Source organism: Ahaetulla prasina, chromosome 1, assembly GCF_028640845.1.
Source record: "Ahaetulla prasina isolate Xishuangbanna chromosome 1, ASM2864084v1, whole genome shotgun sequence".
NCBI lineage: Eukaryota > Metazoa > Chordata > Lepidosauria > Squamata > Colubridae > Ahaetulla > Ahaetulla prasina.
This window is the reverse complement of record NC_080539.1, coordinates 330,816,075-330,843,218: the sequence shown is the minus strand read 5'-3', so window position 1 is coordinate 330,843,218 and position 27,144 is coordinate 330,816,075. Positions and strand designations below refer to the sequence as shown.

At 36.5% G+C, this 27,144-nt stretch overlaps 1 protein-coding gene across 1 annotated transcript in view; it reads left to right on the top strand.

The window, feature by feature from the left end:
• The window catches only part of CCDC88C (coiled-coil domain containing 88C), a 109,061-nt gene that overhangs the window by 16,039 nt on the left and 65,878 nt on the right, over positions 1-27,144 (top strand). Inside the window, exon 3 of the mRNA XM_058162566.1 lies at positions 9,240-9,348. Within this exon, the coding sequence (XP_058018549.1) occupies positions 9,240-9,348 (109 nt within the window). The remainder of the gene's footprint in view (positions 1-9,239; positions 9,349-27,144) is intronic.

Here is a 27,144-nt window from a genome sequence, read left to right as displayed (position 1 = left end):
TATTTTTGCGAAAGGTTCAAAGTTTACGTAGAGGTTTCTCCTAATTACCCTTAATTACCTTACGTGGATCCGGCTAAGTGTTTCTAGTCAAAGTCCATAAAATGATCACCATAGTGAAATGGGAACTTCGAATGCAAGGTTCCTCAATCTAAGTCAGCACCTGAGCCACTGCAGTACTCCAGTATACTATTATAAAGTACTGCAGTACTCTAGTATATTAATGTACATACCAGATTCGGGATTATTAGAAGAGTTGGTCTTTTTTAAGTCTTCCACTTTCAAAATAATCTGATTAGAATAGTTTTGGGAGCCAGTAAAGTATGGCTGTCTTTCTACTGATATCTTCGTGTTATCTACAAGAATGACTTGGAAAAAACCTTGTTGGATCTTTCAACTGAGCAGGCAATCCTTACTGTCTCATAGAAAGAGTTCTATGGTGGTATAAAATTGCTCAACACAGAATAAAAAGCAGTAGGTAAATTGATATCTGTAAGACAATCTTCTAGCCCTCCGGTGTTTCATAGTCACCTGTATTGTGATAGTATCAGTCCTTAATCTTTTATAAATAGTCCCCAGGTCTATTGAAAAACTTAAAACTTATTTATTTCATATGGCTGGACTAGCCTGATTTTTATTTTTCTCTCATCACTATGATGCCACAGGTGAATATTGATACATTCTGCTCTTAAGTTCACATGGGACTTTAATGGAAACTAGTAGACACTGCATGGGCCTGTTTGAAATAAATGCTGGCTTTTGATTCTTATAAATCATCTTGATTTGAGCAGAAAGGTTTGATGTAAATGTAAGAGTAAATTTTAGAAATTTTATCTGAAGAAAACGCTTACTTTCTCCTTTTCAAGCACTGCTGGAACAAGGGTACTAGAATATATTTGCAGATGATTCACCATACAAAGAATTTCTTGAAATATATATGCACTTGGTTATAAGCTTATCTAATTATGCATTGAATGCTTAGAAATTCAAATTGCAAATTGAAGACAATTGGGGTTTGCAACTCCTCTCCCCCAGTGTTACTGTGAGCTCTTGTACAACAGCTGTCCCCTGCTAAAATTGCCAACACGTGGTAATCTTGACAATATAAAAAACGTTTTAGATCATTTTACATTAGATAGATGGGGGATTCTGGAAGTTGAAGTCCACCCATCTTCAAGTTGCCATGGTTGGGAAACACTGAGATATCTTATTAACTTACCTATTGAAATATCAGTTAATGTTGATGTTTTAATACAAACATTAGACATATTTGTTTTTTAGAATATTTGAAACTATGATACCATGTTTCCCCGAAAATAAGACCCTGTCTTATATTTTTTTGAACCCTGAAATAAGTGCTTGGCCTTATTGCCATGAGCTCAAAAGCCCAATTGGGCTTATTATCAGGGGATGTCTTATTTTGGGGGAAACAGTGTATTATTTAAAGCAATAAAAATTGGCTATCGGAAATAATTTATTATGACAGGATTATATCAGCAGAACCTGAACCGTTTATATTGGCTCCTCATTCAGTCCTGTGTTGTGCTATTGTGTTGTATTATCACTTCCCTATCTCAGTACAGTCAGCCATCTGAGTCTGTTTAATAGCCAGCAGATCTCACAAATGCACACATTGGAAAATATGGATGAAGGATGCTGTCTGCTTGTTAATTTTTTTTAATTCTTTTTATTCTTATAAATCATCTTGATTTGAGCAGAAAGGTTTGATGTAAATGTAAGAGTAAATTTTAGAAATTTTATCTGAAGAAAACGCTTACTTTCTCCTTTTCAAGCACTGCTGGAACAAGGATACTAGAATATATTTGCAGATGATTCACCATACAAAGAATTTCTTGAAATATATATGCACCTGGTTATAAGCTTATCTAATTATGCATTGAATGCTTAGAAATTCAAATTGCAAATTGAAGACAATTGGGGTTTGCAACTCCTCTCCCCCAGTGTTACTGTGAGCTCTTGTACAACAGCTGTCCCCTGCTAAAATTGCCAACACGTGGTAATCTTGACAATATAAAAAACATTTTAGATCATTTTACATTAGATAGATGTGGGATTCTGGAAGTTGAAGTCCACCCATCTTCAAGTTGCCATGGTTGGAAACACTGAGATATCTTATTAACTTACCTATTGAAATATTAGTTAATGTTGATGTTTTAATACAAACATTAGACATATTTGTTTTTTAGAATATTTGAAACTATGATACCATGTTTCCCCGAAAATAAGACCCTGTCTTATATTTTTTTGAACCCTGAAATAAGTGCTTGGCCTTATTGCCATGAGCTCAAAAGCCCAACTGGGCTTATTATCAGGGGATGTCTTATTTTGGGGGAAACAGTGTATTATTTAAAGCAATAAAAATTGGCTATCGGAAATAATTTATTATGACAGGATTATATCAGCAGAACCTGAACCGTTTATATTGGCTCCTCATTCAGTCCTGTGTTGTGCTATTGTGTTGCATTATCACTTCCCTATCTCAGTACAGTCAGCCATCTGAGTCTGTTTAATAGCCAGCAGATCTCACAAATGCACACATTGGAAAATATGGATGAAGGATGCTGTCTGCTTGTTAATTTTTTTAATTCTTTTTATTCTTATAAATCATCTTGATTTGAGCAGAAAGGTTTGATGTAAATGTAAGAGTAAATTTTAGAAATTTTATCTGAAGAAAACGCTTACTTTCTCCTTTTCAAGCACTGCTGGAACAAGGGTACTAGAATATATTTGCAGATGATTCACCATACAAAGAATTTCTTGAAATATATATGCACTTGGTTATAAGCTTATCTAATTATGCATTGAATGCTTAGAAATTCAAATTGCAAATTGAAGACAATTGGGGTTTGCAACCTCCCCCAGTGTTACTGTGAGCTCTTGTACAACAGCTGTCCCCTGCTAAAATTGCCAACACGTGGTAATCTTGACAATATAAAAAACGTTTTAGATCATTTTACATTAGATAGATGGGGGATTCTGGAAGTTGAAGTCCACCCATCTTCAAGTTGCCATGGTTGGGAAACACTGAGATATCTTATTAACTTACCTATTGAAATATCAGTTAATGTTGATGTTTTAATACAAACATTAGACATATTTGTTTTTTAGAATATTTGAAACTATGATACCATGTTTCCCCGAAAATAAGACCCTGTCTTATATTTTTTTGAACCCTGAAATAAGTGCTTGGCCTTATTGCCATGAGCTCAAAAGCCCAATTGGGCTTATTATCAGGGGATGTCTTATTTTGGGGGAAACAGTGTATTATTTAAAGCAATAAAAATTGGCTATCGGAAATAATTTATTATGACAGGATTATATCAGCAGAACCTGAACCGTTTATATTGGCTCCTCATTCAGTCCTGTGTTGTGCTATTGTGTTGCATTATCACTTCCCTATCTCAGTACAGTCAGCCATCTGAGTCTGTTTAATAGCCAGCAGATCTCACAAATGCACACATTGGAAAATATGGATGAAGGATGCTGTCTGCTTGTTAATTTTTTTTAATTCTTTTTATTCTTATTCTTCAGACAACTGATGAAAAAGACACATTCCTAATCCTGAAGGTTTAGATTGAGTCAAATTTATTTACTAAGAGTTTAACAGCTTGAATTAGAGTTGTGCATATTTTGAAAATGATTTGGAAGAATGCTTCTGAATTCGTAGGTGTGCTATACTGATTATAGCAAGCACTTTTTTTTTTGCCTTCTACAGGATCCTGGAAATGAGCTGGTTTAAATAGGTTGACTCCTTAATGTACTTGCTTCTTTATTGTAGCTCTTTGAAACTGCTTTGAATTTTTTAGATTGCATAAAATCCTGAACTAAACTTCGGGTGCTTTAATAGTTGCAGTGATGTGCCACACTTGTGCTTTCAAGTTTCATACCACTGCTTCTAAGTCATGTTAACAGTGGTGGGATTCAAATAATTTAACAACCAGTTCTCTGCCTTAATGATCAGCTGGGTGGTCGTGGCCATGGTGGTCGTGGCCAGGGAGTGTGATAGGCAGCACTCGGCCTCCTGCACCCCCTCTGGGAGCAAAAACAGGCTGCAAGGGAGATGCGCTGCCCTCCCATGCCCCATTTTGGGCCTAGTAGGAACAAAAATGGCCTGCCCCATTTTGGGCCTAGGAGGCCTCCCTGAAGCCTCCTGGGAGTGAAAATGGGCTGCGGGGGGGGGGCGTGCTGCAACCCCACGCCCCGTTTTGGGCCTAGGAGGCCTCCTTCCACTTACCTTGGAGGCAAAATGGGGTGCGTGGGGACTCCTGGAAGGGGCAGGGAGGGGTGGGGCCAGCCAGCAATTTAACGAACGGTTCTCCTGAACCAGCTGTATCCAGTGGTGGGATTCAAATAATTTAACAACCCGTTCTCTGCCCTAAGGATTTCTTCCAACAAGAAGTTCAGCAAACTGCTCAGAAAGTTAACAACCGGTTCTCCCGAAGTGGTGCGAACTGGCTGAATCCCACCCCTGGCTGTATCCCACCACTGCATGTTAAATATATTCATAATCTTAGCCAAAATATTGGAAGCTCATATTCCAGTTACGAAAAATGTCTATAGCCTAAAATTATAAATGTGGTCTTGTTAATATTATGAAAAGCCTGTAAGCAGAATGTTCACTTGAACCTCACTCCACTTATATCTTTTTATGACATCCTTTGTTAATGATAGTCTGTCTTAACTTGAAAAAATGCCACCAGCAATACAGATGGAAGAAAGCTTGTGATATTTACAAGGGACTGCTGCGGTGCAGTGAAGAGATTTAATGTTATACTTGACTTCTGTTTATTTTTCTTCCATGTCCCTGCCCTTGCTACTGTTATTAAAATGTACTTATCGCCCTGAGAGTGGGAGCAGCCCAGCACCTGCTAATACTTAACAGACAGATTTAGCAACTGTTCTGAGACAGCTTTGCAATAATCCATAGAGGTTTCTTCAAACATCTGCTAGAAGGGCCCTGCCAGCAGCTGCATTTTTGACAGCAGGAGAAAAGGCAGGAGTAAGAAATGTACCACAAATAATTCTATCTGGTTGCAAATTTGGTAAGTTTCATATATATAAAATATATATTACGCCTTGGTTATCAGCAAGATACTCTTCCTCATCAGATCTAAGGTGGACTATTTTAAGGCAGCCTTAAGACAACATTTTGCTTCAGTTTGTGCTTGGGGGGGGAGCATGACAGATGTTTATGTGGAGAGCATCTGGAAAGGATGAACCTTCAAGCACTCAATCTCCAGCTGGGGGTGCCTCCTCCTCCTCCTTTCCAGAACAAGTCCTGGCCATCCTCTTCCCCTCCGCTTGTATGATGCCTGCATTGTGCTTGCTTTCTACCAGTTTCTTCTGCCACAACCATTGCCTCCAGGCCCTGTTGGGGCGGGTCAAGGGGCAACTGCACCCATAACCCTGCAAGGAAACACCGTTATAGGTAGCTTCCTCGGTCACTGGATGCAGTGCACCCATTAGGCCGCAGAGACATGAAATGAAGTAGAAGTTAGTTATTTTCATGTCTTTCCTTTCCTTGAAAATACATCCAATAAGTAAAACACATAACCTGCAAATAAAATACATGTACTATTCAAATTCAATCATATACTAAATGCACCAATATAATTCAGTAATTTCCACATTTTGATACTACACTTCTGACTAGTAATGACAACACAATAACAATTAAACACATTTAATAAAAAAGGACAAGAAAAGTACATCATTTGAATACTAAATCAATTATCTTATTACCTGTGAACATAATATGAATACTACAACGTAGTAACTGAAGATCCACCACAGATATAATTAATTGACAACAACTGATTATTATCATTAAACAGTACTTACAAATATATCATTTACTATTTATCTGTAAAAGTATGAAGACAGTATTGAAGTGTTGGGTGCCCCAGGTTTGCCCATATTATATCCCTATTGTACAAGCTCACTGCCTCCCAGTTTCCTTCAGGGGTGCAATTCAAAGCATTAGTTATCACCTTTAAAGTCCTATAAACCCAGGAGCAGGATATCGGTGTGACTTCCTGTCCCTGAGAATATCATCCCATCCTACTAGAATGAATAAAGTGGACATGCTCCAGGTCCTTTCCCTTAAACATTGGCATTTTGTAGGCCTTTGTAGGCCTTTTTACAGTCTCTCCTCTGTGGGGAGGACCTCCTCCTGGAAGACTAACAGGCCCCCGATCCTTTTAATTTTCAGGAGAGCACTTAAAATGATAATCTTTTCTAGGCTTTGGGATGGGGCAGTGTTCCAACTTTAAAAACTTTATGGACATCAACTCATACTTCAACTCATTTTGGCTGGAGAATTCTGGGAATTGAAGTCCAGTCATCTTAAAGTTGGCAAATGGGATAGGATAGGATAGGGTTAATAGGAGAGAATGTTCATTGTCTCTGGGAGATATGCCTGTAGTCCCAGAATTTTTGTTTTGCTTTTTTTTGTTTTGTTATTGATTTTTGGCTTTTATTTTGTGTTATATTCTTGATTTTAAGCCAGACAGAGATTGATTTAAGTTGGGTAGCTATGCAAATGTTTTAAATAAAATCATATGAAATACGCATTTTAATATATTGTTATTTTTATGGAGAGAAGGGGTCCTCAAAGCAAAAGTGTCAATAAAAGTCTTAATATTTCTCTGATTGCTTATTGCAGCTCCTTGCTACAGCTTTAACCTATCCCACCTGGGTATGGAGCCATACTTCTCACCCTAAAGCTAGAGGGAGAAGGAGGAGTGCTGATGTAGGCAGGCCCCAGCTCGAGCTGAGGTAATGCCAAGTGGTGCAAAATACTCCATGAGCCAAACATTTAAGAATGCTGATATTAATGAATGGCAGACCCCTTGCTTCTTGGAGGGAAGAAGCAAACTCCAGCATTTGGGATGGAATCAAGCCACTTTTTCCATTTTCTTGTCAATAGAAAATAGATAATACAGCTTTAGCTGTCAGTTTGCCCAGAATGCTGCTTTTCCTTCTGTATCTAATGCTTTCCTAGTTGATATAACAGTATGAAGGAAGACTTTCTCCCTTTTTCAAAAGTTAATTGTTTTGACTGGTATAAAAACTACTCCTTGTTCCATATCATACATTGCCCATAACACCTCTGTTCTTCCATTTCACTGTCAGATATGGCAATCCTTTTGGCTAGGATTTCATAAAGCTGAGGTCTCTGAGAGAAAAGAGGAGTTACAAATTTTGGGTTGACAGTCAATTTTGCTGCTTCACGGCCAAGTTGTATCTTTTGCAGTGAAGCTGCTTTAACAATCTAGATTCCAAAGTTTTAAGTAGTAATCTTTTCCAGACATCTTTTGAAAGCCTGAGGCACCTGCTTTTGCCATCACTTCCTACAATTCTTTAAATTATTATTTTCCATTTGATTTTTGTCATGAGGATGAATTGCATTAAACGTCTCTTAATTACAGCTTTTCTTTTGTTAGTGAATGGCTGCCTTCCTCGCTTGTCTGCATACTTAATGCCTCCTGTTAAGACAGTGGCCTGAGGCAGGGCAGGAAAAAGTCCTACCGCTGCCAGCTCTGGGCAGGTCTCCAGCCTCACCATTGATGTAGCCACTGTGGTTGCAACAGCATTTCTTTCTCCATCATCATGGAAATTGTCTCTGAATTATATGTGCTTAGTTTGCTCATATTTGTTCACGGCTGAACTTTTGTAGGGTTTGTGAATATTTTTTATATTATTAGCATAATATAAAATAATATATATTTTAATATATTAGCAATTAAATACTAATTTGAGTCTCATATACTTGGTGAGTGGCTTATAACAAGAAAGTCTGTGATTAAGTATTTTTTTTGCATTTATACCCCATCTTCTCTCTTATTACGATAATGGAACAGGTTGGGATGAGTGAGATTACTGACGTAAAGCCATTCAGTGAATTTTGTAGCTGTTTGAGGATTTGAACTTGGGTCTTCACAATAAAAGTCTAGCATTCTAACTATTGAATGAAACTTCCAAATATGTTCGAAAAGGTGGTTTAACTTAAAACAAGCCCTATTCAAAATGAATTTCGGCCATTATTATACAAATTGCTCTTAAGCTTTATTATTTAAGTACCATTGTGATTAGGTTTTGTACATTGTAAATATAATTGGATATAATGAAGATGTCACTTTACCTGATCTACATGTTACTATAGTGGGATGATGTAGGACAGTGTTTCATGACCTTGGCCATTTTAAGATTCTGGGAGTTGAAGTCCACCCATCTTAAAGTGGCCAAGGTTGAGAAACACTGATCTAAGAAGTTATGTTCGAACTGGTGTGAACTAGCTCTTCAGTTATTTCTAAAAGTGGACAATAAGCATTACTATTGGTTTCTAAGTGATTACTAGTTTGATTATTTTAAAAAAATCACATTCTTTCATCTGCACACTATATTGATACTATTCACTATCATTAATTTGATTTAGACAATGTTACTGAATCCTGGCAAAATCCAGCTGTGTGACCTTGAAGTCCATACATCTCAAACTCCCCAAAGGTTGAGAAATAACTGGTCTAGATGAAAGCTGCAGCCTAATGTGAATGATACATGAGCCAATATACATACAGGGTATATAATTAATTATACAATTTATAGTGCGCAGGTGGAAAATGGAGTTTTAAAATGATACCCCATCAATAAAAACTCAGTATAGGTAGTGAAATAAGTACGCGGGGAAGAAGATTGTGTCAGCCTTGTAACATTAGAAACCATGAAAAGTTGGGCCTGTTTTAGTATTTGGATGGGAGATCACCAGGGAATGCCAGAACTGTGAATTAGTTTGGGAAGTAGTACAGATACTGTGTACACAGAGAAACTGCCGCACTGAGAAAAAGATGACTATATTACACTAACCTTTCTGAGGTATCATCATTCAGTGCCTGCTACAACATTGATACCTTTCAGACATATCACACTACAACTCTGAAAACTCTTGGAGAGCACAGGAGTTATACTGAAGCATATTTAAGATTGGATGTCCAAGTTCTCCAATTGCATATGTGTACTAGTTGGAGGAAGTGGATAAGACCCTGAGCCTTATCTCTTTAACAAGAATTCTATCACTCCATTCTGTTAACCTTCCTAGAAGTTTTGAGCATCAGGTTACCATGAAGAAGTTTAAGTCGGCAAATGTTTTAATAATATTTTATTTAAACTGTTTAATTTTCAAATTGGTGTAACTCTTCTAAATACTAATCTTTTTCTTATAGAGATGCACAGCCAACAAACCAACGCTTCAATGAGCATGTCAACAATGATGTAAACCTACGGATTCAAAACCTCACTATTTTGGTCAGGAACATCAAAACCTATTACCAGGTATATGTATATACATGCATTTATCTGCAATACCATCTGCCAGAAAATACTATAAAACATTTTGTGAAAAGAGAAGACCAGAGGAAGCTGTGTTTGCTGAAATTTTCAATTAATGTTCTGATCCTTGAAACGTGTTAAGAAAATTACTGCACCCTATAAAAATGCAGACATTTGCTTCTATTACCGGAATGATTTCAGGTAGATAATGTCCATTGGCTAGTTTTAGACAATAATACAGATTACAGTGAATCTGCTGCATGTCTATGGAGATTCTCAATCATCCAGGAAAATTACCTTTGGGACATCCATGACCTGAATGATTGAGAATCTCCATAGGCATGCAGCAAATTCACTGTAATCTATATTACTGGACATTCTTGGGGGTTTTTTGCCTTGAAAAAAAAAAGGAACTAAAAAGGCTTCTTGGATAAAAAGCTAAACTTTTTCAAGGGAGGGGGAAAAAAACCATGAAAGCTCAATTGCGTTTTGGAAACCAACTTTAGGACATAAATTTGCTGCAGTAAAATCTTTTCAAAGTCTATTTTTCATGTAACGCCTATCTAGAAAATCGATACTTTGGCTTACTAAAGTCCAAGAATGGTCTATCAGAGCATCCACTGTTGAGCCAGAGAGTAATTATTTATTTTGATTTCTTAGTTAAGTCATTATGTAACTTGATTTAAACTGAAATGATTATATGGAAAGCACATATCAGTAGCAGATTAAAATGTGAATTGAAGGTTTCCTATATGTTTTTTAATTGTATAACGTGTATGTAGCTCAACTGGTCCAAACTTTTATAGTATGATGCCAGCCTTTTTTTTTTTTTGGTAAAATTATATAAAATTGATAACTGTTTTTTTTAATGAAAAAACCTAAGGTCAGGTCTAAAATAGAACCTGCATAACTAAATTCCTCTGTATGGAGGTGGCATTGGCAGTTTATAGTTAAATAAAGTATCATAATAACATGTTATTATTAGCAAAAGCAAATCACTGGTCCTTATCTAACAATTACTATTCACCTGGATGAGCACATCTAGAACTTGAACATTATTTTATGGTTGAACAGTCTTAAATTCATACCACTCAAATTATCCAGCAGTGTATATTTAGTTTCAGATTGACCAGGTGATTAATTGCTATAACAGAGTCTACCATTATTTTATCAGTGCTAACACTCAGGCTTAAATTTGTGAAGTAATCCTGATTTCTGTATTATCTGAAATATAATCTAGTAAACTATAATGAGCTAATTTGTAATTTTTACTTTGTTTCAACTTATAAAATGTATTCCTGTATAAAGTCTTGATAAGTCTGTTACCAGAATGATCAGAATACGAATACTAAAAGATGGTATGATTTTGACTTTCAAGAATATTATCTCCGTTCAAAATTATATTCTTTAAAAAGACTTCCTATAATCTTGTCAGCCCTTGCAGATAAACCAGACAGGAAACTTGATTAGATGAGTTAATTCTACTTTATTGTAAAGCTACATTAACAGAATCTTGCAAGACTGAAAGCAAAAGCATCCCATCATCTCTTTTAATTGCTTGATCCATTAGGGCAGGTCTAAATTTTTTTCTAAGTTTCTTTCTATGACTGTTAAGCCAATGGGGACTCCTCCCTCTCTCATCTAATTGTTTCCTAGCAAGCATCTCTTCCTGTCATCCCTCAAGATCATCCACATGTTCCATTATAACTTTTCTATACATTGATAGGGATGGATGATGGCCCTAAAGCTGTCACTGTATATGAGAGAAGGTTGGAATCAAAATTTGAAGCATAATATTGCTCAAATCCAATTGATTTTTATTTTTCTGATTTTAATTTAAGATGAATTAATAACAAAACAAAAATGGATTCTACTATTCAAAAATACTCCACATTAGTTTTATGCTACTTTACTGGTAATTAATATGCACATGCTTAATTTTAAATCTGATGGATGTTCTCTAATTTTGGATTCTAAGTAAGGTCTGACTGGCTTGTGCTTGGATGGGAAACTATAAGATAGGATTAGAAGTTGAAAAAAATACCAAAGAAGGCATTAGCAAGCTATTTTCATATTGTCTAGAAATCTCCATGGATGTATTCAGACATTTATTCAGAGTTAAACATGATTCAAAGGTATATTTGCTTATTCGTTTAATTCACATATTTTGGGATGTAGTTTTGCAGCCAACTAACTTGGAAGTTTCCATATTCTGAATTTCCAGTACATTTTGACAAAGTAACACTTCTGAATATCATACTCTGTGCAAACAATAAAAAATGCAGTTGTAGTCTTCTTTGTCCATGAAGAAAATATTAGTATGTCTGGATAGCATTTTATGAAATTGTCTGCTGATATTTCATCTTGTTATTCCTTTCTTTCGGCGACTTTATCCTTTGTTAAAACTCTGTGTCTTCCTCAGAGTCAATTTATATTCTGCAGAAGAATGGTAATCAAGAAAGGCAATGTATGCTAAACTCAGTTGTATTAAAATTCATATTTTCTTGCCTTGTAAAATTTCTTCTGATTTCTTCATTAGTAAAAAAAAATAATTAAAAGAATATAAGTTGAATTTGGTACTTGAAAATATAATTGTACGAATGCTTTTAAAACAAACTTTTAAAGCAGTTGATCAGAGCTGGTAATAAATAATAACAATATATATAGGAGGTGACAGGTTGAAGAGTTAATTTCTAAGTATCCATGGCAATAGTAGATGAATTTTAATCATAAGGAGAACTTCTATTGTACAGTGTCTGGGAACCAGCCTATTCTTCATCTGTAGTTTGCATTTATTATAAGTGTTCCCATAATGCAGCAGGTGTTGGTCAGCTGATACATGTTTTGGAGATTCCTAATTGACTGGACTCTAAAATGAGTGTAAATTAATTCTGGCCACAGAATTCTGCTCCTCTGAAAAGATCACATGTGTTTTCTTTTTTGTCCATAGAGAAAACAGAAATAAGAATGCAGTAATTTAATTTATCTCTGGATCATGAATGCTTTGTATTCCTTGAGTTATGCAGAAAAGCAAAATTGAACAATGGGAACGATGGTAATGTGGACCAAATTTGTTAAGAAACAGCAATCCTGCAGTCAAGATGATTATTTTGCACTCATGATTGCTATCAAAATAATGTATCATGGAGATTCCCCCGCACTATTTCTGACCAATACAGAAATGTTGACTTTTATCTCAAGGTCAGCTGAATTCTAGCATCTTGCCAGTTCCAGGCTGCTGCTCTAATTTTTACAATCTCATAAATCTAGTTGTAAACTGAATAGAAAAACCTTTACTTTGTAAGAGCTGGAGGCCGAATAGCAAGATTGAGCATGTTTTTCTTTCTTTACATTCCCTATCTGTCTCTAAATGTTTAATAATATTACTGCTTTGTCAAGCTCTCCAAAATGGCTCTTTGTTTTCTTAGGAGTGCAAATCAGGCATTTTTTTAAACAAAGTGAAAATATGGAACATTCTTCAAATTCTGCATCCAGTTTTGTTTCTTGAAAAATTAAATAACATTTTGCTCTACATGTAAAACAGTTGTGCCATTTGCTGCTTTCTTAAGCAAATATTCTTTAGCTTTTTTTGGGATCTTTAGTCTTGTTTTTAAAAGAAAATTCAGAAATTTTTTTAAAATGCAAATTTTTTCTACTTGCTGGAAGTGAACAGGTTACTATGTGAAAATGTACTTGATTTAAATTGAACAATAGAAATAGTTTTGGAGGTTCCTAAGCAACAATAGAAGTAGGCTATGTTACTTCCTCAAGGGAAGTTTTTACCCTCAATGTATTTGAGTGGTAGTGTTTTTCCTGTGTCTGATTTATTGCTTAGTTAGACAAAGAAAACAAGACCTTTCTAACTTGGGTTGTTCTGTAGTAGATGAAATTAAAAAGTAGTAATTTGTAACAGCCTCTTTATATTTTAACCCTTCATAAGAGAACAGTTTTAGTTTTCCTAATACGTTAACAAGTCTAATGTGATAGAACACCCATATTTAAAGTTTTTCAGTATATAGTGCATTTTTTTAAAATGCCAGCATGGCTATGAAATCAAGTAGCTCCTTAATAGCAAAAGTTTGGATCAGAAATAGTGCACCTTAAAGTTACCAAATCTGTGCTGACTTAATAGAGGGACCCCCTAAATGGCAGTCAAAAATTCAGAGAACTCCCTTTGCTAACATTTAGACCAAAGTAAATAACAAAGTAAATAACAAAGGTAAAGGACGTGCCGGCTCAGTGGCTAAGATGCTGAGCTTGTTGATCGAAAGGTTGGCAGTTCAGCAGTTCCAATCCCTAGTGCTGCGTAATGGGGTGAGCTCCCGTTACTTGTCCCAGCTTCTGTCCACCTAGCAGTTTGAAAGCACGTAAAAAATGTAAGTAGAAAAATAGGGACCACCTTTGGTGGGAAGGTAACAGCGTTCTGTGCGCCTTTGGCATTTAGTCATGCCGGTCACATGACCATGGAGACGTCTTTGGACAGCGCTGGCTCTTTGGCTTTGAGATTGAGATGAGCACCACCCCCTGGAGTCGGGAACGACTAACACATATGTGCGAGGGGAACCTTCACCTTCACCGGGGTTGTCAAGAATTTGAAAGCCTTAATTTACAGATATACAATATACAGAAATTTGAAGCCATATTCATCACTAACTAGGAAATTCTGGTTCTGATTATTATATGCTATTACCAGAATAATATATTAATAACATGGCAGGGATTTATAGAGAACAGGGTTATATGGGTAGTTCCCTACTTAAAACCATTTGATTAGTGACTGTTTGAAGTTACAATAGCACTGAAAAAAGACAAGATAAGGCAGTAACAGAGTTGGAAGGGACCTTGGAGGTCATCTAGTCCAAACCACTGCTCGAGATTTATGACTGTTTTTCACACTCACAGCATCCCCATGGTCATGTGATCAAAATTCAGATGTTTGGCAACTGCCATGTATTTATGACGGTTGCAGTGTCCGGGGTTAGGTGATCACCTTTTGCATTCTTCTGACAAGCAAAGTCTGTGAGGAAGGCAGAGTCACTTAAGAACTGTGTTACTAACTTAACAACTGCAGTGATTCACTTAATAATTGTGGCAAGAAAGGTTGCAAAATGGGGCAAAACTCACTTAACAAATGTTGTAGCAAGACATTATGGGACCAGTTGTGGTCGTAAGACAAAGACTGCTTGTAGGTAGTATCCCCTAAGCTAGGTGTCAGTTCTTAGTTGTGTTAGATATATGGTGTGTAGTTGGGGCTTTAGTTGTTGCCTCAATCAACAAAATGACCTGGGCCACCTCTGGCACCGTTTAACCCAGTGGTGGGATTCAGCCAGTTCGCACCACTTTGGGAGAACCGGTTGTTAACTTTCTGAGCAGTTTGGCACACTGGTTGTTGGGAGAAATTATTAGGGCAGAGAACCGGTTGTTAAATTATTTGAATCCTACCACTGGTTTAACCCATCTGTTGCCTGATTTGCAATCATGGAAAAACAGATTAAAAACACAGTATTTTGAATCAAAGGCCATCTTGAATGTTAGATAGATGCCCTGAAGTTTGGTATAACCAGGGTTTATTGAACCCAAGACATGATTGAGATAGGTTAAATTCAATAGTCCTTTAATCCGGTTTAATAAGGAATGTATTCTGTCAACTAAAACTCCCTTTCTGTGGTGGTGTTCCTGTCTGTCAAATTTGATAAACATGAGTTAACACAAGTTAATTGCATTGAACTACAAGTACAAGATAAAAGTAAACCATTTAGACACGTCTACAATATGCATAAAACAAATATTGTACAGGATTACGTGGAAGATTGCGCTTGAGATGAGATGCAGTTTTTAATCTGTATTTAACAAGAGACCTACAGTATTGTGGTTACTTTGACACTCATTTGATTAGAAGGGGGAAAGGTCAGTTTGGGGTTAATTCTTAGCTTATTTGGAACAGCTGCATTGTAGTAAAATATCAAAGGCTCTATTCCCCTGGGAACTACAAACAGCCATGATTAGAAAGTGAAACCAGGTGAATCTCTTTCTAGGAATGTTCGCTTAGGGAAAGATATCACATTTTGCACATTCCAAGTTCATGAAATGTTAACATTTTAAACATCTCATAATAATCATTCTAACAGTTAGGATTAACATTGTTTTGGATTAAGTGAAAGTACTCCTCTCTGTGTTACTACACTACACTGGCTTAATTAATTAGACATTAATTTGGCCTGGAAATTCAACTTGATGCAAACAATAATAATAATTAAATTTATACTTCAAATATAGACTCTTTATGATGTGTTTCCAAGGAAATAGTGTCTGGCATTGGAATAAGGAAGACATCATTTTATTCCTTTTATGGTTTGTGTCTTTTGAAATATAGTCAAATATTGACTATATATTGGCATTGGAGATTGTGATATAAGAAAAGAAAACATTAAAAAGTATTTTTAAAAGGCTATGTTCTATACCATGGATGTCAAACTCAAGGCCCATGGGTGCTTAGTTCTGGCCCACTGGGCCACCTTGGAAACCACGAAAGACTAGCCTGCGGTGCCTCTGCCAGTGAAAATGGAGCTCAGGAGGGCTGCATGCAGCCGTCCCGAGTTGTGTTTTCACTGGCAGAGGGTTGCAGAAGGCTGTCCCAGCTGAAAATAGAGCTCGGAAGCCCGTTTTTGCTGACAGAGCGCTCAGGCCACCACAGGTGCCCCGAGATGAGTGACATCAAGCTGGCCAGACACACCCCAGCCACCTCCCAAGGTCAAACACAACCCTGATGCAGCCCTCAATGAAATCAAGCTTGATACTTCTGTTTCATACATTCAAAATACTGGGAGGAGAATCATGTGAATCTGTGGTAGCCAAACATCAGGAGAAATCTTATAGAATCATTTCTGATTAGCAAATTTTATTAAAAGTCATAAGCTTTCATGAGATGCAGTTCACTTTGTTAGAGGTATGTACTGGCTTGGCTGATGTAGATAGATTAAATTGGGATGGATAAATAACTCTTTTTCTTGATATAAATAACTTGCACTTCCATGTAACAAATTGGGCAGAAGCGTGCTATTATGCATGCTCCTATGTACAGCTATTTTAGCTTCTTTCAATATTCATTCTTTGCAATACACTATTATTTACTACCTTTCTGCCAACATTTGCAGGCCTTAAAATTTCTCCATTTCTATATCTTTGCTGAACCCTTCTACTGTCTTTAGTAAATATTTTGCTAATCTGTTTTTTGCTGTTTAACTTGTAACCAATTCATTTTTTTTCTGTCCAGCAACCAGCTTGGTCTTCCGTGCATTAATTTTTAGATCCATAATCTTTGTTGTATCTCTTGTATCTTTCAAGTTAGAGTTCTGTTTAATATTTTCCCAGAAACAAAGTAATGCCTCTGTAATTTTTGCAGTGATGACATTCTACCAATCATCAAACACAGATCACAGTAAGGAAGGCACCACATAAACATGACTTAGAGAACAGTCCAAAGCACATATTCGAGTAGAGAAATTCCCTGAAGATGGACACCAGCATAAGTCCGAAAGCTCAGAAGAGTAAATCTCTGGTCCCAGTGACAGGCCCAAATTCAATTTCACAGATCACAGTCCTCATAAACAAGTTAAATATGGTTACACCGTCTACGCTTGCAGCCTTATCATTTGCAGCATTCTCACAGCATGTACTACTTCCCATGTGAATGTTTTTCTTGGGACCTAGTATTTATAATACTCATTTCAGTTCTGTTATTTGACATTATTAGCTCATGCTAATCTTGAAATGCTATTTCCAACATTTCCAGTTTTCAGTTTCATATCAGGATTACCATGAGTTGGTGATGTCCAAAATTGTTTAATCACTTTTATTTGTATTTCCATTCACACTGCTAGGGGTCCCTTGAGTAGCCCTATTCATTCAATTCAAAAACAATTTTTTTCCCACTTCATTCAAAAAAAAATCCTTTGTATTTTCTTTTTTTCTAATCTACTATGACAATTACAATTGATTAGAGCTATGTAATCTAATCCTTCTGGACAGTGATAAATTGGAAAAAGTAATTCAACAGATTTAATATTTCATAATATAAAGTAATTTATTGCATTTCCTGAAGGTTGTATTCCCGAAGAAGATTTGGAGATGGAAATAGGGCATGCATTTTTTTGTGCCCCCAAAGGTATATATGCCTAATGATGTGGCTCCAAATTTTGAGAGTTTTCCTCCCAAATACAGGGGCTTCATATAGGCAACCAATAGATAAGAGGAAAGAGATACTGAAACTCTTTAACATTATCATATGGTTACCATGATTTTTTCATCACAGATAAGTTAACTCTACCGAAGTATGAGTAGGGAATGATGGGAAAATGATCATAATATAAATGGTACAGGAGAGATTGTATAAATATGGGAGTTATGTAGCTCCTGTCACAAGAGAAGTACAGGTCCACCGCTTCCTTCTTGTTGTATTTCAAGATTTTATTTTTATTTATTTATTTATTTATTGTCAAATACATATTAGATAATATATATAAGCATAAATTGAAAACATAAAATGAATACAACTAAAGGGAACATAAAGACAGGAACGGTAGGCATGCTGGTGCTCTTATGCATGCCCCTTACAGACCTCTTAGGAATGGGGTGAGGTCAACAGTAGACAGTTTTGAGTTAAAGATTTGGGGATTTGAGGATGAGACCACGAAGTCTGATAGTGCATTCCAGGCATTAACAACTCTGTTACTGAAGTCATCTTTTCTACAGTCGAGATTGGAGCAGTTCACTTTAAGTTTGAATCTATTGTGTGCTCGTGTTTGTTGTAGTTGAAGCTGAAGTAGTCATTGACAGGAAGGACATTGTAGCAGATGATTTTATGAGCTAAGCTCAGGTCATATGGAAGGTGGCGTAGTTCTAAATTTTCTAAACCCAGAATTTCAAGTCTCATGGCATAAGGTATTTTGTTAAGATTAGATTAAGATAGACTGCTTAAGAATTACAGGATGGGTACAGTTTTATCATAAACAATGAGTTTAATAGGATATAATTTATTTCTTTTGAATAATTAAAAAACACAGAGTGGATTTCAGGGCTTTAACCTAAAAGAATCATGATTTGCTGCTAAGGCTTTATCTAAAAGGTTCATGCATATTCTCCTGGCTTGTAGAAGCAGAAGGCAAAGCTGATAGGATGCAAAGACAAAAGACTCTGTAATTGAGGTGACTGGAGATTTGGAGTTGGGCAGTTCTCTGATTATGGAGCTGTTAGATTTTTTTTTTTTAAAACAGATTGGTTTCCTGGGTTGTTTTGAATATTGTCTGTGTGCTGTTTTTCAGGCACTGATGTTCTCCTTTAACCAGGAATTTATCAGTTCAAAGCAGGGGTGTTCAACCTTGGCAACTTTTAAGACTTGTGGATTTCAACTCCCAAAATTCCCCAGCCAGCCATCATCCACCATCACCATTGCCATTCTGAGAAAACATTACTGGAACACAGTGACAAAAAGCAAACATGGAGTTGCTATGTATTCGGAAAATCTAGTCATGTGGGTGCCTTGACTTATAACCGTAATGACAGGAAATCTCATCCTGGTTGCAGTCATAAGTTAAGGACTGCCTCTTCTATTTGTCTTTGGTTCTTTTCCTTGACACTGTGTCCACAATTATATACGAATCACTATCATTGATCATCAGTGTTTACCTTATTCCTAATAAAAATTACTTGAAATTTATAGTTGCAAAGAGTGGTAGCCTGTTTTCTACTGACGATATGTGAAGACTGAAGAACTGAGGTGTTGACAATCAGCAGGCATGTGTCAGGGGTTCTATTATTTATTTTTTGCTGATCAGAGATCTTAACATGCTTCTTTTTTGTCCTGTATTTAGCATTTCAAGCTAATCAGTGTACTGTACTTTTCAGAATATAAGACACACTTTTCCCCTCAAAAGAGGGTGGAAATGTTGGTGTGTCTTATACACTGAATACAGCCATTTTTGGCCTCTCGAAACACCGCACCGCACATCCCATTTTCGCCAAAAACAGGCCTGTTTTTCACAAAAATGGGGCGCGCAGAGGGTTTGGGAGGCCTGCAGAATGCTCCTGGAGCCTAAGGAGGGCAAAAATGTGACACATGGGGGAAGGGGTGAAAAATGGGCCCAATTTTTGCAAAAACGGGGTGCAGAGGGTTTAGGAAGCCTGCAGAGTGCGCCTGGGGAGGGCAAAAACATGATGTGTGGGGTTTGGGAGGCCAAAAATGGGCTTGTTTTTACCTCCTAACCCACCCACCCTGCATTGTGTTTTTGTCCTCCCCGGCCCCCAAGAGTACTCGGCAGGCTTCCCAAACCTTCTGCGCAAAAATGGGATGCGCAGAGGGTTTGGGAGGCCTGCCGAGTGTTCCCAGGGTCCGGGGAGGGCAAAAACTTTTTTTTCCTCTTCAAAATCTTGGTTCGTCTTATACTCCGAAAAAAAGGGTAGATTGTAAGGACGGTAAAATGTAAAAGAAACAATAGTACAACATGGTGATTTAACATTTATTACATTTATATTTCACTTTTGTACAAAGATACCAAGACAACATACATTCCTCTCCTTTTTCCTATTTTTCCCTATAGGAACAGCCACGTGATGTAAGTTGGGCAAAGGGAAAATGATTCATAGTCACCCAATAAGCTTTTGAGTCTGAAGGTGACCAATACCTATTCTTGATTTAATGAATGAATACATGCATTCTAAATTGCATTATTTCTTACTACCGTGCATGTTAAGTTCAAAGGCGGCAGTTCAAAAGAGCAGAGCAAATGACCTGAAGTTACACGGTACATAATGCAAAGTGACAGAAAACATTCACCATTGATAAATGATACCTGGTTTATATGTTTATAAAACATCATTGAGCAGAACATAGTTCTTTTCCTATTTTATCTTTATACTAGTCTTTGAAAAGACATAGGTGAGAGGCTTCCGCTGGCAACGCAGGCTTCGCAGACGTTCCTTTGGGATCGTCTGCCCTGGGTTTCGTCAAACCGTCCCTGACAGCGTAAATGGGCTGTCAAACGGTTTGGAATTCTCTCCCCCGGTTGAAGGGGGAGGGAAGAGGGGTCAGGTTTGGGTAGAGCTCCCCGGGATCCCCTGGAATTTAACCAGGGGATCGAAGGGTGAGAGCTCCCCTTTAGCCTGACGAAACTCCGTGCCCAGGGTGCTTCTGTTTATACAGAACGAGAAGCCGCGACCATCTCTGTGTCAAGATTTATTCCTAAAAGAGAATTCAACACAGACAGAACAGAGCAGGAGGACTAGCAAGAATTTGCAAGTAATAAATCTTAACTTCAGTTCTTAAATAGCTTTCCTTTGAATTAACTTTCAACTTGAGTGGATCTAAAATGGCGTTTGCAATATACAAAGGAAAGCGAAACTATAAAGAAGAGCATAACAATCTATTTTTTTTAAAATGGAATGAACAAGAACTGTTAATGATTTTTTTCTCCTTTTACCTTTTTCTTTATCATAATGTTTAAGAAGAAAAGTTTATTGATTTTTTTTTAGATTTTACAGTTTATGAATGGCTCTTAAGCAAACAGAACTAACTATTAAAATCTTGCAAACTTCCTCATTTCAAATATGGAATTTTTTCTTTTATTTTTTTTTTAATAGAGAATTTGCAAGTAATAAATCTTAACTTCAGTTCTTAAATAGCTTTCCTTTGAACTAACTTTCAACGAGTGGATCTAAAATGGCGTTTGCAATATACAAAGGAAAGCAAAATTATAAAGAAGAGCATAACAAGCTATTTTTTAAAATGGAATGAACAAGAATTGTTAATGATTTTTTTCTCCTTTTACCTTTTTCTTTATTACAATGTTTAAGAAGAAAAGTTTATTGGAATTTTTTCTCTCTTTTGGTAGATTTTACAGTTTAGGAATGATTCTTAAGCAAACAGAGCTAATTATTAAAATCTTGCAAACTTCTTCATTTCAAATATGGAATTTTTTTTAATTATTATTATTACTTTTTCTTTTTTTTTTAATAGGAACTTTTGGAGGCTTATCTTTTCTTAATAAGTTTTTAAACAAGAGATTTTTACACCAATATATTAAAGATTGGAAAGTCTTTATTGCTAGATGTTAAGTTGATTGATGAGCAGATGGTGGAAAAGGTGTAAGAAAATGTGTAAGGAAATGTGTAAGATAGAAGACAAGGGGAATGCTTAAGATGTGATTTTGATGGTATTTTCTTTTTTTAACATATATATATAGGGTTTAATTTTTACAACTGACTTATTTTGGGTATATCATTATTTGATATATGTGAGGTATAAAGGAATGGGAAGATGGAATATTGTTTAACCCTTGGAGGATAGAAAAATTTATGGATGTAATGTTGGTATCTGGTTAAATAGAATTTAATTGTTATAATTGATATATTTTGGATATAAGTTATAATCTTAATAATGTTATTTGATAGATGTAAGGTAAATTGAAGAAATATTAATATTTGCAATGTTATTTGATTTATGTAAGTGATATTTTTGGAGATTGAAAATGTGTAAGGAAATGTGTAAGATAGAAGACAAGGGGAAGGAGAATGCTTAAGATGTGATTTTGATGGTATCCTTTTTTTTTTTTAATATATATATATATAGGGTTTAATTTTTATAACTGACATATTTTAGGTATATCACTATTTGATATATGTGAGGTATAAAGGAATGGGAAGATGGAATATTGTTTAACCCTTGGAGGATAGAAAAATTTATGGATGTAATGTTGATATAATTGTTAAATAGAATTTGTTATAATTGATATATTTTGGCTATAAGTTATAATTTTAATAATGTTATCTGACAGATGTATGAAATATTAATATTAGCAATGTTATTTGATTTATGTAAGTGATATTAAAGATATGAGAAGATAGAATATTGTTTACTTTTGGAGATTGGATAAAAATTTAAGAATTTAAGCTGGAAATATGAATTATATTTGGGATACTGTTTAAGGAAGAAAGGTATATTATAGAAGAATTTCTGATGAATACTGGAAGATGGAATATCGTTTTGGTCTTGATCGATGAAGATTGGAGATATATTTGGTCTTAATTGATGAAGATATTTTATTGATGAACTGGAAATATTAACTTAATTGGAAGATTCTGAAGATTTTAGGAGTGGAATGGACTGATATATAATGGACTGGAAGAAGAATGTACTTTTCTGTTTTGGAAGGGAGTTAAGGTCTTAGAGAGGAGTGACTATGGATTTGACTTATGTTGTATTTTAATTTATGATTGTTAATTTTATACCCTGTACTCTGTTCTGGGAAGTCTCGGGGGTGGGAGGGGAGGGGGAAGGGGAGAGGGGAGATGAAGGATCAATGTAAAGGAATGATTGAAGATATGTAATTAAGAAATAGAAATAATTTGAAATGAAAGCGGGGCTGCTCAGCTGCCATTTCAGAAGGAATGAAGAGGAGAGGAGGAGTGAAGGAAGAAAGTAGGTAGGAAGAGAGAGGTAGAAAAGGGGAAAGGAGAGGAAGAAGAAAGGGAAGAGAGAGGTTAGAAAGGGTGGAAGAGAAGAGTAGGGAAAGAGGAGAAGACGTAGAAAAGTGAAGGAGAGGAAGGATGAAGAAAGTAGAAGAAAGTAGAGAAGGGAGGAGGAAAGGTTTGTTAAGAAGGAAGTGGTAGCTGGGCAGGTCCGAATAAGTAACAAATGAAAATTTAATGACTAATGTTGAATAAGAGACTGTATATTGAATAGGTTGTTGGAAAATGAAAATAAAACTTTAAAAAAAAAAAAAAAAAGACATAGGTAACAACTGTAACAACTTTTTACCTGCATTGTATCTTTCAAAAGCAAGGCAAAAGTTAAAGTATGAAAACATAAGTTAAAGTATGAAAACATATGTGTATATTCAGTGTGTATCTCCACTGAATAACAATCTAAATCCTTGTTTTAAATTCTAAATCCTATTCTGAAGGTTGTACACATATGTGAGTGTCATCTTGTTTCTGTTTGAGCAAAGAATCACTTCCCCAACTGCTCCGTCATGCACATCCTTTGCCCTTCATGGGAGGAAATTCAGAAATCTTTGGCTGTAGAAATAACTTTTGATATTTTTATAGGTGATTGGGCTGGCTATGTACTTCATGCCTAACAGCACAAGAGCTTTTTTCCAGTGTTCTGTTCAGCAGACTGTGCTGATTCTATAATAACACAATTTAGTAACACTAAATAACACTTTCATATGTAGAGAAAGTCTGGAATCAATTTAGTAATAATGTTGTGGTTTAAGATTACTATCTTATATATTCCTGTTAGATGTTGCTGAATAAAAAAAAAGCTTGCGAGGGCTCTCTTTAAATTTGTTTTTGAGACGGAATGAGCTAATTCCCATAGTTCTATGGTTTCTTACCAGCCTTTTATTAAGATCAACTACCTGATTTCCTTCTCTTTCAAATAACAGGTTTGACAGGGTAAAGTGACACCTTGACTATGGATATTCTTAGGTAGTGACATGAAGAGTCTTAATACTGCTGTGTCTGAACAAGCTCCATTCAAAGAGGCATCCTTCCATGTTGATTTTATAAAGGTGTTTATATAATGCTTGTTATGCTTCATGAAAAGTGCAGCAGCAGATGTTTTTGAATTCAGCATTTATAATTTTTTCATAGCCCCCTCAGTTTTAATTTCTGTTTGGAAGAGCTGTATCAGAATTTCACCTGAGGAAGTGTCATTATGAAATTTCCTGGCGTTTGAAAACGGGACAACATAAAATCTTGCTGTTGACACACTTTTGAAAAATACTACCCACCCCTCAGCTCCTTAAACAGATTATAATCCACAAAATCAAGACAGCCAATAATGTGCAACTTTAATACTTAGATCCCTCTGAAACTCACCTATTTTGAGGTTACTCATTTTTGAATGTTAATTAGAGATAGAACACATTTACCTGTGGGTTTGTTACATGTTAGGACAAAAGCATCTTCTTGGTTTGGGTGCACCTGTTAATTTTTTTCTCGTGTCTTTTATAGTTACTCCAGGTGAAGTAATAAATACTTCATGACTTCAGAGGTATATTAATTAAGGGATTTGCAGGAGAGAGAGAAAAGAATTCAACTAGGTAGAATGTTGATAGAGATGAGGCATTCTGTGGTCTAGCACAGGGGTCCCCAACCCTGGATCGATGGATCGGCATCGGTCCATAGCATGCCAGCAAACAAGCGAAGCCCCATCCATGGGATGCAGACAGCATGCAAAATCACACCCCATTTGGTTTGTAGAAAAAACTCTCTCCACGGAACTGGTGCTTGGTACCTGAAAGGTTGGGGGCTGTTGATCTAGCACAGCTATTCTGCTCTTAACAGTTTTATTTTTCAATGCCTGCTGATTTTCATCAATGCAAAGAATGCTTAATCGGTTATTGGTTCTTACAGTCAGATTAAGAACATAAAGAACACTATGAGAATCAGTTAAATCTCGTCAAATTATTTAATGTTAACCTATTGTAAAATAACAGTAGATTACAGGTACTCCTCAACTTAAAACAATTCATTTAGTGACCATTCAAAGTTACAGTGCCACTGAAAAAAGTGACTTACGACCATTTTTCACAATTAAGACCTTTGCAGCATCCCCATACTCACTGATTTACATTTGGATGCTTGACAATTGGTTCCTGTTTATGACCATTGCAGTGTCCCAGGGTCATGTGATCATCTTTTGTAACCTTCTGACAAGCAAAGTCAAGTGGGGAAGCCAGATTCACTTAACTGTATTGCTAATTTAACAACTGCAACGATTCACTTAACAAATGTGGCAAGAAAAGTAAAATGGGGCAAAAATCACTTAACAGATTTCTCACTCAGCAACAGAAATTCTGGGCTCTGTTGAGGACTACTTGTACTTTAAACAAAATTGGTTGTATTCGCAACTCAGATTATTAGCGGCTCCTGGAAGATGATGAAACTTGAAAGTATCACTCAGAATCAGTGCCTAAGGTAGGTGATTGTCAAGGCCTGTAACCATGGAGTCTATGTAGGAGATGACTAGGTTGAGCCGAGGGAGGGATTAAACACGTTGTCAGACTTGGAAGTTATCTTTTGCATTGGGCCTTCAGGCCTGCCACATTTACTACTTTGGGAAATTGGGAGGGGGGGGTTGAGCACAGCTCCGGCTCGACACATAACGCTACGGGGATCTGGATCATGAGAACAGCCCCTAATCAAAGATCTGAAAAGATGAATTATCGAGGACTTGTTCGAGTGGTTCAGGGATCTGCATTTGGAAAGCATGGGGAGAGGATCATCACACTGGCGGGTGGGATAGAGGGAGATGAAGGCTGAGCGTCATGAAGAGCTGCTTTAGTTCCGGGATCTGGCAGATGACATGGCAGCTGAGACTGTCAGACGAGGAGGGAGAGAGCGGCTGGGCATCCAATCAACTGAGCAGTTCAGCCATGGGGCGGGGCATGAGCAGTGTGGGATGTTTAAAAGGGGCTGAGAGGCAGAAGCTCTCAGCGCTGACTTTGTACAGAGAGGCCTCGACTATTACTGAGACCCGGTTTGTAGCAGACCCAATAAATGAAGTCACGATTGGAAAAGAAAACCAAGTTGGCTTGTTTCTTCTCATGGTGTCTGTTACAACTGTGGCTGAGCTAGCCAAGAGGGGGATTGTATGGACCCAGGGTGATATATAGTCATAATAACATTCCTTTCTCAGAGAGTCAAGGACATCTCGCCTTGCACCTGGAGGTCAGGAACTGGGAGGCATTTCTAGTTGGCACTATGTTTGGATTGGACCATGTGATGGACATGTGGATGCTGGGCTGGGACTTGGACTTTCCTTTGGGTGGGGAAAACCTAGAAGCTTTCAGATTCAGGTTTTCCGAGATGTGCCAATATGACATCTCTAATAAAATGGAACTTTAAGGAACTTCAAGCCTTGGAGTCTTCTTTCATTTGGGGTGTTACTTGGAACACTGACACACATCATCAGTGATGAGTCCCTTTGTGCCTACAAGAGATCTAATTCCAGCCCACCTTGAATGCCTCTCTTATCTCCCCGTCATTTCCTTTTACCATTAGTTGGTCAGATTCTTGTAAAGCTCTTAAGCTTGCAATAAATCTTTATACTCATTTGAACTGCCTTAATCTCCTGATTTACCTTGGCAGTCTAGTCTTCTGTTCCTGTTGCTGTTCATCTTTCTATTCCTGCTTGTTCAAGGGTCTTTTCTGAGTTGGTGGACTTGCAGCAATTCGAAGGGGATCGAGCAGTTTCTATTCTCCTTAACGTTTCCTTTGGTTGGCTAACTAAGCACATTGGCTCTAGTAAGGAGGAAGATAAAATTCAGCAAGATAAACATTTTGACTTAGGACGTGTTTTTTTTTTAATAAACCATTAACATAGCAACTTCTCTTACTACTCTGTCTTGAGTAATTTCATATATTTCTTGTTTGATTTGGGTTTGGGAGGTTTAATTTTTTCTCATATATGTATTAGTGAATATTGAGTTATTATAAAGTTTATACAAATTTATACAATTTATACTAATGTATATATCATTTTGGACTACTTTTACTGAAAGAAATGATATATCAGCTTTGCAATTAGTCATAGTTAAATTATGAGATTAATTCATTGTGTACGTAATTCTTAGGTTACTTGGAAAAAATAGAAATAGAAAATACAGGTATCTTGGTAAAGCTAGAATGCTTAAGTAGCATTTATAGTTTAATTACAACTAAGCATTAGAATTAAGCCCATGGTATTTGCAGGATATTCTGTAAATACTCCAAAATTGCAAGCAGCAGTTATAAGAT